The sequence below is a fragment of the Ricinus communis genome, chromosome 5 (genome assembly GCF_019578655.1).
Source record: "Ricinus communis isolate WT05 ecotype wild-type chromosome 5, ASM1957865v1, whole genome shotgun sequence".
NCBI lineage: Eukaryota > Viridiplantae > Streptophyta > Magnoliopsida > Malpighiales > Euphorbiaceae > Ricinus > Ricinus communis.
Genome location: NC_063260.1, coordinates 25,089,728 through 25,104,806, shown reverse-complemented (window position 1 = coordinate 25,104,806; position 15,079 = coordinate 25,089,728). Strand labels below are relative to the sequence as shown.

Sequence of the window (15,079 nt, the reverse complement as noted above, 5' to 3'; positions counted from 1 at the left end):
GGATTTTAGGTGACTTGGGATTTTGTGGGGCAACTTATAAAATGTAGGAATTTGATGCTTGGTTTTTGCTTTGTTTGCCATTTTTGTGATAAAATTTATTTTTAAAATTGGCATACAGTTCAGTTGGATCGCGTGCCTATGATTTGAGATTGTTGACATTTGTTTAGTGGGTGAAGTTATCTCTTTCTTCTTACTTCTCTTCATCTATTAACTAGCTCTTTTCTTCTCCGATTTTATGGTCAAATAATTTTTAATTGAATTATTTTTTAATGTTTGGTAAATAATTACATTGTATTTAATGAAATTCTTTTATCTATTATTCTTTTATAGCATACCGTGATTGGATAAAAAGGAATTTGTTCAAACGAAAAGGCCATAAAATTTATATGTATATATATATTTTTTATTAGCTTTCCTGTTACAACAATTGTTTGATGCATATTTGCTCATCATGATATAGTTGATGCTATTGAAGGATACCGAAACTTTGATGTTGTTTCTTGTAAAGTTGAAATGCTTAAAGTAACACAACATTTAGAGATCTTTTACTAAATAGTAACTTTCTTTACTGACTTAGTATATTTTTGTTTCTTTAGGACATGTGGAAGTTAAAGGGTCCCAAACTCACCACATCAGCTAAGGGAGGACGAACGTTAACTAGGGATAAAATCTATGTTTAATGAAGGGTTTATAATGCAGCTAAATGTTAGAAACGTGTTTATTTGTGCTAAAAAGTAGGTCAAGGGCTTATGTGCTATTTCCGCCACACTTTAGGGGTCCCTACTCTATTTGACAAGGAAACGACAGATCGCTTGACCCTTTAACTACAAACTATATTCTTTAGCTTTATAATGCAAAACGGCAGCTCGTTCTAGCCGCAAGCCCCTATTTTGTTAAACCCCGCAAGAACCCCAAAACCCTTTCATCCCCTTCGAACATAATACTTCTTTGATAATAGAATCATGTACACATCAATCTCGGTCATCCTCCGACGCTCCAAAACAGTCTCGGACCACCTCCAAACCCGAATTTTCACCCGGTTAATGGGCGGAGGTCCACGAACATTCCCGGGCGGCCTAAACAAATGGCAATGGAAACGGCTCCACGAGAAAAGAGCCAAAGAAAAAGAAAAATCACTCCTTGAACAAGAAAAGCAACTCTACCAAGCCAGAATCCGTTCCCAAATCCGATCCAAGCTTGCCGGAGAACCCGACTCGAATCCTAATACCAACAATTACAGCGCCACGAGCCCCAAAGACCACATTAAAGCCCTAGCTGATCGTTTTATGAAAGAAGGAGCTGAAGATTTATGGAACGAAGACGACGGACCATTGACATCTCAATTGCCGAAATCAAATCAACGGTCAGGATCAATTGGGAGTAATCAACGGCCGGGATCAATTAACACGCCCATTGACTTGAGGAAAGTGATGTTAGAGGCAAGAAGTGTTCATAATTTTGAAAATTTGAGCTATAATTATACAAAAACTAGGGAATACTCAGTTAATTCATTTAATTTAGGGCAGAAGCAGAGTAATGAGAGTGATAATTTAAAGAAAAGGGGATTAATTTCACAGAAAGTGAGAAGATTTAGGAGAAATGAGAGTTCTTCAAGCGAAGATGATGGTGATTATGACTGTGATAATGAGAGGGAAAAGAAAGGGAGAAATGTGAGGGAGATAATAGGGAGTAGAGCTGCTTTGGGAAAGTATGATGTGAAGATTAGCAAAAGAGTGCCGCTTAAGGAGCTTGAAGAAGAGACGGATTTTGAGTTCATTAGATATGAGCTTGAGAATAAAATGAAGTTGGATAGAAATGATAGAGAGAAGAGTGAGATTGATGAACAGGAATCAATACTTGGTCAGAGAAGGTAAGTGAATATGCAAGAAAGTTGTTGCTTGATTAGTTTTTGATGGATTTGGATTGAAAAAAAGCGTGGGTCTCTAATTATATGTCATATCATTATTTTCTGATTATGTTAACTGATGTTTTTTCTGGTTGTATCTTTCTCTAGATTTGATGAATGTGGTATATCTCCATTAACTGTCAAGGCACTTACAACAGCTGGTTATGTTCAAATGACTAGGGTGCAGGAAGCTACTTTGTCTGCTTGCCTTGAGGGTATGTTGTGGCTTATGCTTCATCTTTAATTCTGCATTGTATTCATAATAGTTTAGTCTGCATTTTATCCATCTCTGTTGGTGTCAATGCTTTACTGTGCTGCACGATCATCAAGTTGTAGTGCCCGAAACTAGTATGATAATACATCATTGAAAAGAGTTAATTTAGATAGAAGTGGTTGTAGATTTTTCTCTGCTGGTACATGTGATGTCTGAACTAGTTCCGAGGCCTATCAATTAAAGTTTAATGGATATGATATGATGGTAATCATTTGAATTTCGAGAATTACATTGATTTTGCTACATTTAAGTGAAAATATGGGTACTATCTAATTTTATTTTGGATCAGGCAAGGATGCTTTGGTTAAAGCCAAAACTGGCACTGGAAAAAGTGCGGCATTTTTGGTAAATTGCAATTCCCTTGGCATTCTTTTCAATTTAATTCATCGTATGTTAGGTTCTTTCTTTTTGTGCCACTGTTAAACACAAACAGCTTCCTGCTATTGAAGCAGTTTTGAAAGCAAAATCTAGCAATGTGAAGCCTCGGGTATCTCCAATTTATGTTCTTATTCTCTGTCCCACAAGAGAGCTAGCAAGTCAAATAGCTGCAGAAGCAAACGCTATGCTGAAGTACCATGATGGCATAAGTGTGCAAACACTAGTTGGAGGTACACGTTTCAAGGATGATCAGAAACGCCTAGAAATGAATCCTTGCCAGGTTTGCCCTATGCTATATTTTGATGAACTTGGACTTATTTCATGAAGTGTGGTAATGCAGATAGGGAATGAGCAATGGAGGAAATTGTTTAAAGTGATTTTATCTGGCTGTTTAACCGAGAACACTTGGTGATATAGATTTCCTGTTACATGCAACTTCTTCAGATAATTGTTGCAACTCCAGGTCGGCTGCTGGATCACATTGAGAATAAGGGTGGTTTATCTGTTCATTTGATGGGATTGAAGATGCTTATACTTGATGAAGCCGACCATTTACTAGACCTGGGTTTCCGAAAAGATGTGGAAAAAATTATCGACTGTTTACCCCGCGAGCGACATTCCTTGATGTTCTCAGCAACAATTCCAAAAGAGGTTAGAGTTCTCCTTATGCCTTTATTAAAGAATTCAAATTAGTTTCTTTATGCTTCATGACTTCATGCTAAATTATGTATGCTTGAATATGCAAATACAGGTTCGCCGAATATCTCAGCTTGTATTGAAAAGAGAGCATGCTTTCATTGATACAGTGGGACTGGGTAGTGTGGAAACACCTTCTAAGGTATATTGTAAATCATAGATAAGCTTACTAATCAGTCGCCGGTGATGTCCAAATTTGCTGAGCATTTTAAAACCACAAATGAACCCTATGCCACTGTCTTTTGAATTCAATTTTGGTTTTGTAAATTCAGGTCAAGCAGTTTTCCATGGTTGTTCCACACGAATTGCATTTTCAAGTAGTGCATCATTTCTTGAAGGAGCATATTCTACAAACACCTGATTACAAGGTAAAAAGTTAAAGTTTTCGCATTTACATTTTACTGCGAAATGTTTGCTCCTTTGACTTTGATACTTAACTTGCTCCCAGGTTATTGTTTTCTGCACAACCGGGATGGTAACATCACTCATGTACACGCTTCTCCGGGAAATGAAAATGAATGTTAAGGAGATTCACTCTAGAAAGCCTCAATTATATCGAACTCGTGTCTCTGATGAGTTCAGGGAATCAAGAAGATCAATTCTTGTCTCATCTGATGTTTCAGCTCGTGGAATGAATTATCCTGATGTTACATTGGTCATTCAGGTACTGATCAAGCTTGAAAAATATATTTATGACTGCATGTGCAAAATTTCAAATGTGTTTGATTTAGGCATCAGTAAATAAACTTTCATGCCAGTAGTACCACATGCCATTGTACAGAATGATATGTAAATAGATTAAGGCTGAAATGTCTTAACAAGCAGTAGCTCAATTAGCTGATTGATTTCCCCTACTCAGTTACACAAGTTGCACAAGCACCTCATTGTTTGTGGTCACAGTTACTTTTCGATAAATACTTAAAACATTTAGATATAGATCAGTTTCATCCTATTATTTGAAAATAGATGCTTGCACCCATAATTTTTAAAGGCAATTTAAGATGTTGGTAATTGAAAATGGGCAATCATGTGAATGTCCGAACAATCCCTACATTTAACCATGTCTTACTATGGAATTCTCTAAATAACATATTTACCATAACTATCGTCAGGTTGGTCTTCCTACTGACCGGGAGCAATACATACATCGTCTTGGAAGAACAGGACGTGAAGGCAAAGATGGAGAAGGGATCTTGTTACTTGCACCATGGGAAGAATATTTCCTGGATGAGTTAGAAGACCTGCCTCTTGATAAACTTCCTATTCCTGATATAGATCCAGAAACTAAACTTAAGGTGCATCTCTAACTTGATTTACACGATTGATTCTAGTTCACTATTATGTTGGGGAAATTAAATGCTGGAGTATTGTGGAACGTTTACGTTGTCAAAATCGAAGCTGAAACTAGAGCATAAGTCCATTTGGGGAATGTAGCCTTTGTAAGTAACACACATGAGTTCATGAAGGCCGCCTATATAGTCTTGTCTTGCATTGAACAAATGTTTTAGGGGTAGGTCCTGTTCTGCTGAATGCATTTCAGAAGTTTAGGATTCCATTGGATGGCCCCTTTGTTGACAGATGCAGTGTATGTTGTATCTGCTTAGTTGAATACACACAGTTAGCTTCACGTAAATATGTTTTCTAGTTCTTGATGAACAGTTCATAAAAACCTGGAAGTACATGTATCTTAGGGTTTTAATCTCTTCTATCTACTCATTAGTAGGCTAAATATTTCTGATGTTTGTTATGCTTGACCTTTCTTGATTATTTACTTCAGGTGGAGGATTCAATGTCAAAGATTGATAGTAGTGTCAAAGAAGCAGCATATCATGCCTGGCTAGGCTATTATAACTCCATCAGGAAAATTGGAAGGGATAAAACCACGCTTGTCGAGCTAGCCAACAGATTCTGCGAGTCGATAGGGTTGCAGAGGCCTCCTCCTTTGTTCAGGAAAACAGCTCTAAAAATGGGTTTGAAAAACATCCCTGGTATCCGCATCCGAGCATAAACCTTTACTGGGAATACAGGTCAACAAGCTTCTCGTAGTGTAGCTGGGATAAAAAGGCACCAAAAATGAGTGCAAAAAGACCAGGTTCAACTTTAATTTAACCTGAAAATTAATGTACATGCTAGGCCTAGATCCTGCCTTTAGTAGTCTTAATACTGTGAGGTCTTCCAAGCTGTGTCTTGCCGTTTTGAAGAGTTTTTATTGCATTAGATTGCATCTGATGGAGTGTTCACAAAAACCATGCATCAGATTATGCAATTCTGTATATCCATCTTGGTGTTATATTTATGGTTCAGTTGAAGGTCTTAAGCTGCATATATGCCATTTCCTGTATATTCATTTTTGTGCTACCTGTGGATTCTTGGAAATGAAAATGTTAAAACTTCTGTTGAAAATGTGCTCAAAATCATCCTCTTTAATCAACTCCTTACCTTTGACATATCACTTTGAAGCCCTTGAATAAAACTGATTAAGTAAAAGATTTTATACAGTGGTCAATCTGGAAGTGCCTTGCCGAAATTGCTAAAACTGAAATAATTTCTCAGATCAAAAGAGAACTAAAAATGGAATTCTGAAACTTCAGCCACAAGAACATCCTTGTAACCTTTATTAAAAGATACATATGGAGAAACCATCATTGTGTAGGTGGTGTTATTACCGTGTCAACTTAAACATGGTCTTAACATAATCAAAAGGTTTCCCATAACTGGTCTAACCATTAGAAATCTAATTTGTACTCCATAATGATTTCACAGAAGAATTTGAAGAACTCGAACCAATGACAAGTGTGATAAAAGTTGCTCCCCTTCTCTCTGCTTTTCATTGAGTAACAATCAGCAGCCACAATTAAATAGGCCTAAATCGTTGCCTCAAATATCTGTCAGTGTTATATATCTACACCTTTTACTACAATCTTGTTTGTACTAATTCAGATGAATTTGCTTCAACCCAAAATGTTGTAGTAGCATTGTGGTCTACTGTTACTGCAACTTTCAGTTCATTCGATAAAATGATGCCGTAATAATTAATACATAGAATTGGACTTTCTGTTGAAATACATGTTAATGAACTCCAAAGATGCTATGCTTTCATGAGAACTTATATAAGGTCCTTGCTTCCATCTTCCACTGAAATCAAGTAAGCAATAGTAAGACGAATAAAACAGTCTAATTTTCATTAACCCAAGAAACTAGTAACCAAAGATCTCCAGGTTTTGTAGATCTTTGTCAAAAACAATTAATACTCTGCATTTTTAAATTTCCAAAGGAAACAAACTTAAAGGCTAAAAACAGCTGCACCAAAGCAGAAAGGGAATGACTTGGAAATGACAAGTCAGATTCTTGTAGAAATATGGCAAGTATTCAAAACAACCTTTACAGATTTGGTATATTTATTGCTCTTTGTTACTGCACTTCATGCAAATCCAACACTGAACATTAATGTTGCAATCTAATAATATCACTTGTAAACAAACAGCAGATTTGCACTACCACAAAGCCTTATTTCTGAGTCCTCTTTTCAACTGGAAAGCCGCAATATTAAAAAAGTTACTTCCTGAACATCAACAATTTTGATATGAACAAGATTGAAAAAAAAAGAATACATGGTAAATAAGATGAGGTAGAAACTTAAGTTTCCTGTCGTGTATAAAGCATCTTTGATTTAACTCGACAAGCTTAGCCACATTGTTTATTCTGGTTAAGGAAATTAGCAAGGTGTCAATAGGAAATCCACCAAGAAGCACTAACCCTCTGCCCACAGGTCCGCAGCATATCTGCCATGCAAGGTCATACCAGGGAGTTTGTCAGGTATACACCAATCTGCTTATGCGAAATGGCCGAGTAGTCTCTAACCTGTCATATCTCAATTTGTCCTTATTCAAGTGGACCTGTGCTGGTCCCCATCTTTCATTTTGAGACACTTTTAAGGAAACTGAGTTAGTTTCATTGCCATTACAACATTCAGTCCCCTATATGAATTAACTTGGACTATTTCTTTCAATAAGCAGAAAAAATAAAATTCTAAGCATCAAAAAGGGTATACTCCTCCCTGAAGGTTAGTTCATTCATCACCAGACTGTTCTTCATTGTTTATTTTCCTGATTTTTTCTCATAGGTTTGATTGCTTTTCTTTGTGTTTTTTTTCCCCTCGATAGAGAGAACATTCTCAGAAGTGTAACCCAGGTTTTAACTGGATATACAGCTATCCTTTTTTTAGATATAAGGATGTGTTTCTTATCTTTCTTATACTTGTAGGGTTGTCGTGAAAGTCTGAAACTTGATATCTGATCTCATAAACAAGCTTTCAGTTAAAGAACTTGAGAAAGATTACATCATTTTTTTCAGTTTCTTGATTGCATGTAAACCCTATTTATTGTAGGTGAAGTTCTGTAGGCTATCTTTTGCTCGAGTTTATGTAGTTTTTCCTATTGATCGTCATAGTGCATTTTTTTTCTAGAATATCTTGGTGTAAGCTTATAGCTCTTTCATTCGGGTATATGTCAGCTAATAAACAGTTTTGTTTTCTGAAATAACGTTGTAAAACATGCAAAAATATATTATTTAGATTATTCATGGACGAGCTGTTTTTTAAATAGCATTTTTCTGTTCTTTTTAAAACAAAATGATCATATTGGTTATAAAATCTTGTAGAAGATTCAATTCATTTTCATGGCTTCTATTATATGATGTTGTTATCACTACTCGTGTCAGCATCGCAATCTTGTGGGTTACATTAACACATAATTTTCGGTTATGGATGGCAGCCAGAATCTGCATATGCTGAAGGACTTATTACTTGGTAATCTTTTGAAATAAATTATTTAATGGTTGTCTTCCAAGTGGATACAATTCCATCTTCTGACAATATGTTGGAATCTAATATTGATTCTTTATTTTTTTTTCGAGATTTTTGTTGAACCATATGCATCAAAAGGTGCCCGTTATACGAATAGCGAAACTCATTAATAATGCTGTTCTTCCATTATCAAAGAACTAAAAGAAAAATAATAAAACTACACTTCCTGAACTTCTAAATTCTTTCAACCATTTATACTACTCTTTGAAGGAAGAGAATGGGAGGAACGTAATTGGATTGAGTCTTAAGGCTTTGGCATTTATTTATATATCTTGGATTCATCTGTTATGCAGATTTTGAAACACCATGGTGTGAAGGCTTCCTTCCACTTTTATAGCTGTTAATTCTTCAAAAGTTTGGAATGTAGCTTCTACAAATTTGATTTCCGTAATGAATATATTCTGTAACTTGCCAGTCTTTCTCTACGTGGTATCATTTATGGTATCTTATTCTTATGATACAGTTTTAACGTGCTTTGTTGCATGTATTCCTCTTCTGTAAAGAATTGATATTTAGCAACAATTTGTGAACTTTGCGAATGTCTCGGACAAAGGGAAATAACTTCCATAATTATGCAAGTAATAAACTGCAATCAATCACTTATCTATAATAAAAGAAGTAATAAGTGACAACAGATGCAAGAAAGGTATTCTTTAAAAGTAACGGCTTTATCAAATCCTATTTAGGTTAACTGAAAGTATATTCTACATAAACCTTTTTTTGACGTAAAAGTTCAGGTAACACTCTTACTTTATATCTTGTTTGCGATCATTGCTTCTTAAAGTTTTGCATGCCACATGCACATAAGCACGGATTGTAAATCCTCGTGTCAGTTGTCAAATCTGAAATCCATCATGCCCTAGGTGCTTGCATTAGGCTTTTTACATTGTTTTTATGGATGATCACAGATATGTCTATAAATAGCCTTGACAACAATAGCAGACACCTCGGAAGATCTCAACTTAACAAGGAACAGATATGAATGCCATGGCTGCATTTATAAGTCTGAAGCTCATAGATTTTGTCGGTGTTTTTTCTGAGTTTATTCACCTTCTTCTGCCATATGTAAAATTGTGCATGCATACTTGTTGGAAGGGCTCGGCGAAAGCCAAGTCCTTAGAAAATCTCATTGAAGGGGATCTCGACTGTCAGGTCATGCAGAAGATATGTCACAATGGTTTTTTTCTTTTATTTTTTTAATACTAAATTATTGCAATTTCACAAGTAGTTATAGTTGTCTTGTCTTAAGGTATTAACTAGTTCAGCATTCTTATTTCTACTGACGCTTCTCAAACTTTTTGATTTTACATTCTGTAATAGCCAAATGGTTTTTATAATTGTTATGTTTTTATTGCTCCATAATGCAGGTTTTGTGGTCCAATGGAGAACAAACGCTTTGTTGTTTCAAGGAACTGGGCAAATATGAACTATGACATACTAATAAAGATATTCACCATGGTGAGCACATCAGATTTGATTTCGAGCGTTTCTTTTGTTTGTCCTTTATGGCGTGCTGCATGTTTCCATCCGAGTTTTTGGCATACACTTGATTTGGCTAGACTGAAGTGCTATGCTGATAAGCCACAAGATCTTCGCGCTTCACTAGACAATCGACCAAGTTCGAGGTTAATGCAAATATTGAACAGCGCATTCATCCTCAGTGGGCACAACATAACGCGCTTGATTTTCGATTTTCGGGCATACATTAAGGATTCACACTTAACCTTGGCTGCTGAAAGGTACGGTTTACTAGTTTACTTCACTGCTGAAAGGTATTGTTTACTCCAAACATGAGGCCATATATAGCTAGCATGAATTCGTTACTTCTGTTGTTCTATTTTCTACAGATGTCCAAGGCTCAAACAACTTGTTCTGCCAGCCTGGAATCAAATTTCTGTGAATGGGTTCTGTGCAGCTATCCAGAAGTTGACAGAGCTCGAGTCTCTGACTCTTCCATGCAATTATTTCCCACACAGTATCTTGCAGACGATAGGTGTGAATTGTACGAAGCTCAGCGAACTCAAAGTGATGTCCCCTTTTGATCATGACTTTGCCAACACCTTGTTTATTTATCTCCCAAAGCTTAAGGTCTTGAGTTTGAGGTGCTCAATAGTGCACAAAGATGCCTTGAGACTCACATTAATGCTCTTTGATGATTTGAAGGTGCTGAATATATCACACAGCCTGCTTGTTGACCTCTTTCCATCTGAAATTCCAACTACATTTAAGTGGGACCATGATACATCAATCACTGAGCAAGCCTCAAGGCTGAAGACATTCCTCTGGTGTCAAAATAGTTATTGCATAATGTGTCAGCGCGTTCTATATGATGCAGGACACCCTAATTGGCAAGAATATGAAGGACTTTGGTGTGAAGATGAGGTGAGTTCTTTTGCAATTTGATCAAGTTTGTTAAGGATTTGAGGTTATGTTTGGGATATTCAAGCAGGATTTATATCCTGCAAGACTTTTTAGTTCAATAAATAAACTTTCTATGCTGAAACTAGTCTATTTCCATTGCTATAAATTAAGGAACCAGATATTTTATGGCTCATTTATTTGTAGTACAAGTATAAATAATCAAAATGCAAATAGAAGCCTGTAAGATGATGTCTGCACACCTCTCCTGTTAAACCTATGCTATCTTTTTATCCCTGTTGTCTTTCATGTTGCATCTTAACAAGAAAAACATTCCAGTGATACTAATAGCAGTCTGAAAAGCCTGTCTGAGCATGTCAACAGTGAGAAACTGAAATAGTAAGTTAGCAAATAAGAACTTGATCACTGCACCACATAGCAGATTAAGCTTTGAACAGTATGATTTGGAGGTGCAATCGTTTTATCCCACTCCTGTGCCTAGGCATCCTCCATATGAGAGGTCTCATTGTTTGTGGCAAAGTACACTGGCTTGACAATTCAACTTGATATTAGCCTTTTCATTGCATGATCTAGATCACTGAAGTATCGCATTCTGTCCGTAGTACCATAGAGGGCAGCAAATTAGGTAGCTATTGCTTTTAAGGTAGCAAGTTATAGGGTGCTGAATTTTTCAACAGCTGTGGTCACAGCTGTATACTGTGAGATAATAATGTGGTAGAAGTAGATTACTATATTAGCAAGCGTGACATGAATATGTCTGTTGACTACTTGTTCTCAAAATCTTTCTTTTCCTTTTCTCTCATAATTTTTCTCTGCAAGGAGAGATCAAAGTCCTTATTGTTATTCCCTAGGATAACATATCTCTTGAACAAATGTAAATTCTTATAATTAAACGTGTGGCTTGAACAATTGTTATTCCCTAGGATAACATATCTCTTGAACAATTGTTATTCCCTAGGATAACATATCTCTTGAACCAAACTTTGAACTTCAATCATAATCATATCTGCACAGAAAAAAACAATTGCAGAAGAAAGTAAAGACAGTAATTACAACGTTTGGTTTCTTTCTTTCTTTATACCTTTATAGATGGAAGAAACCTTAATTGATTGATTCACATATTGAGAGCATAATAGAAAAAGACTGAGCTTTCATGATCTAGGTGGGTGACTGTGATTACCTGGAAATAATATTAATAGAGTCCGGACTGGCATTGCCAAAGTTAACTCAATTCTATTCAACATCCCAAAAATTTCTCAAACTTGCATCATTGCATGTGATAGTTCTTGATTTGAAAAAATCCTACTCTTACCACAGTTAAAAGCACTTTTGTGGTGACAACAATGTGAACGATTCTGATCTTTCCTTGGACATTCTTTAAGTTCTTCAAAATAGTTACTTGTAGACATCAACAGACAGCCCACAATTTGGAGAAAAATATATAAATATTACCATCACAACCTGTCCATGGGATCCACATATGCAAAATGAATGACTTGGTCTACCCATCATATTCTGCATTTGTACAGCCTAATATAATGATTATGTTTCCAACAGTTTATGAAATGAAAAATACACAGCTTGTTTATGTTCTTAGATGTTGACATTGATAAACCCCTTTTTACTATACTAATTTGATACCATCAACATATTGACTCTCTTTTCAAACCATTCATTTCTTTGGGATGGTTGATTGCTGATTAATGAACCCTTCTATTTGATACATGCTTAGCAAATAAAAAAAGAAATTCTTAAGAAAACCCTGATCTTTAACTAAGTAAAAATGTTAAGCTCACAATCTTCTAGTGAGAAAGAAGTGTCAACTTAGGTAGTTGCTTACTGGCCTATCTATCTAGCTACATTGCCAAAATTAAATGCCAGGATTCTCCATAAATCAACCTAAAGTATTTCCATAATCATTTTCAACATTGCTTAGTACTTCTGAGAGGCCTGATTAATTAAACAGGTTTAGAATCTGCCTTTGCTTTTATAAATTCATTATTAACTTTTCTACTGCTTAAAACATACAGTATCACACCCCTAAGATTTTTATCTCTAGAAAAAAAAATAAGAAACAGAATCATACTAATTCACAAGAGAAACACTGCATTGATTTAAGAATAGTCAAAGTATTTTACTAAAAAAGTCTTAGATAAAATTGGGTTTGATTGGTTACTGATTCTTATTATTTTTTGACTATATTCCAACGGATTAATTAATTAATTTATAAAATATATTTTCGTTTTGCAGTTCTGATTTTGTAGATTAGATTTTTATTATATTGGTATATGTTTTTCAAAAGAGGCGTTGCAAAAATATATAAATTGTATAAATATTAAATAATAAAAATAATTGGGCCAAGCAATACAGATTTCGGAACTAATTAGTTCTCTGTAAATTAATTAAAGTTTGGTCAAGAGAAACTGTGTATTTAGATATAGATCCTATCATAATCAAATCGGGTATGGGACCATCCTTTCCAAGTAAAATTAAATTCAGGCCCCATTAGTACCCTATTATAATATGAGGGTGTTATCAAGGAATGTTGCAACTGCTATATATCGTTAAGTAGAGCCTATTGGATAGCCTTAGGATATAAATAAAATTCGCATGAGAATTTAATAAGAATTTGTGCATCTGGGAATTTCATTTTTTATATATATTATTTAAGAAAATACATCTGTTTAAAAATTAAAAAGTTTTAAAGATTAAAACTTTATAAAAGAATAAATAGAATTTAATATGAATTAAAAATAATTTCAAACCCACTGCTTTTTTTTTTTTTTAATCCCCAACAGCAATTTACTGAAAAATAAACTCCTAATTTACAATTAATGGGCATTTTCTAACCTCCAAATGGATTCTCACAATGTGAACAATAAGAATGCTGCCATTAAATTGAAACTGATTCACATGAATGCCTAAATGCGTTCCTATTTCATATTACGGTGGCATAAAAAAAATAATAAAAAGAAAATATTTATTATTTTTTATATAAACTCCATTAATGCACATTTCAGCCCCATGACATAGACAAGGAAGAAAAATGAGGTCCGTATGATATCATTTTGACGAAAATAATTTAAGAAGAATTCCCTTGGATTGTTGTGGACCGACCCTCCGTTACACGGAATCCATATAGAAAATGACCTTTTTTTTTTCTTTTTCTCTATATTTACCAAAATTATATTTCAAAAGAAATCTCCAAAACCATGATTCCATTTTTCATTACTCAGCTTTAATTATTTCACTAATTCAAACACTCAATTCAATGTTTTAATAAGGAAGTCATGTCTTCACTTCACTCATGATTTATGAACAATATAAACATCATATTGCTGATGTGGCAGCAGACTTTTTGGCGCCCAAAAGTCCTAGATTCAAATTTATTGTCATAAATCTTTCTAATATCAATAATTTCTCATCATAATAATAACAACTCCTCAAATATAAACTTTATATTTTTATTATTAAAAATCCAGTGGACAGTGAGCTGCATAATAAAAAATAGTTATTCTATTATATTCGTTATAAGAATGATTTAGTTTTAAAAGTAAATATTCGTTATTTTAGAAATTAAAACTCTATTAAATAATATTTACACCACACTTATCATCCTCTCCTTACCACTATAGTTACGACATATCATCCATCCCCATTAACACATGAATTTTCTCTTGATTTTCAGTATGATTTGGTTGAATCATCCGTGAATTTAGGACATGTTTGTAATATGAACTGGATTATAATACTGTTAACTTTTGAATAGTATGCATGCAATATAATCATTAATTAGGAATGGAATAATATATAGTTGGAATAGAATAGTTTATTAAATTGACCTAAGGTCATTTTTGAAATAGTACAGCCCTGCCTGGAAGATCCTAATAATGTGGTGCCCAACTTATTAATGTTGGAAGAGGTTTTGTGTGAATAACTTGGAAGCAAGGACATGTGATAAAGCTTATGAATTTGAATACAGAAGAAGGAGGAGAAGGAGGTCTGAAAACCACTTGGTCGCATTGGCTGTTCGCCACGTGTCTCTCAATGTTACCCCTCAAAAAAGTCTTTACAATTGTAATCAATAATAATACCTTCCAAATTAATTAGCTTGATTATCATAACCTAAAATGGGAAAAACACCAGAGATCCATTTTTATATGAAGTCAACGCTGCCCAGCTAAACTCCTTTTTCAATTCAGCACTCAAAATGACCGAACTACCCTTTTCCATATCTCACTCTTAAGAAGAAAGATAAAGATGGATAGATTTTCCATATCCAACTAATTGCAGCCCAATTAATGATCTTTACCTTTTCTGATTCATTTGTAGAACAATATCAGATACTATTTAATTGTCACTCTATAGGAAAACAAAAAGCTACTTAAAAGTTAGATATTTGTTCTAAAACAGTAGACATTTTGAATTTATTTTTCTTTTCTCGGCATCGGTCGAACTATTCTGTACAAAAAATAATTACATTTCGACCCGATTTCATATATTAAAATTTACTTTTAAGTTCTTAGGGATGTGATTAAATAGAAAGCCCTCAGCAAGGACATTTCCGTCATTTGAGAATATT

At 34.6% G+C, this 15,079-nt stretch overlaps 1 protein-coding gene across 2 annotated transcripts; it reads left to right on the top strand.

The window, feature by feature from the left end:
* Window positions 1–900: 900 nt before the first annotated feature.
* On the top strand, window positions 901–10,621 carry LOC8265459 (probable DEAD-box ATP-dependent RNA helicase 48). Of its 2 annotated transcripts, XR_003080802.2 has the most exons (12): window positions 901–1,870; window positions 2,015–2,121; window positions 2,470–2,525; window positions 2,614–2,838; window positions 3,003–3,209; window positions 3,310–3,396; window positions 3,527–3,622; window positions 3,703–3,918; window positions 4,367–4,549; window positions 5,032–5,346; window positions 9,486–9,857; window positions 9,966–10,621. XR_003080802.2 is itself a non-coding variant. In XM_025159764.2 (10 exons), the coding sequence occupies exons 1-10, from the start codon at window positions 963–965 to the stop codon at window positions 5,260–5,262; spliced, it is 2,316 nt and encodes a 771-aa protein (XP_025015532.2). In that variant the 5' UTR covers window positions 901–962; the 3' UTR covers window positions 5,263–5,577. The 2 variants fall into 2 exon arrangements, 1 of the variants encoding a protein (XP_025015532.2); XM_025159764.2 differs by lacking the exons at window positions 9,486–9,857; window positions 9,966–10,621 and having other exon boundaries at window positions 5,032–5,577.
* The last annotated feature ends 4,458 nt before the right edge of the window (window positions 10,622–15,079 follow it).

Excerpts from the sequence above, each read along its gene's own strand:
- LOC8265459 (XM_025159764.2), top strand. The coding sequence starts at position 963 with ATGTACACATCAATCTCGGTCATCCTCCGACGCTCCAAAACAGTCTCG. Across the intron at positions 1,871-2,014 it reads TCAATACTTGGTCAGAGAAG|ATTTGATGAATGTGGTATAT; the intron begins GTAAGTGAATAT and ends ATCTTTCTCTAG. Across the intron at positions 4,550-5,031 it reads ATCCAGAAACTAAACTTAAG|GTGGAGGATTCAATGTCAAA; the intron begins GTGCATCTCTAA and ends TATTTACTTCAG.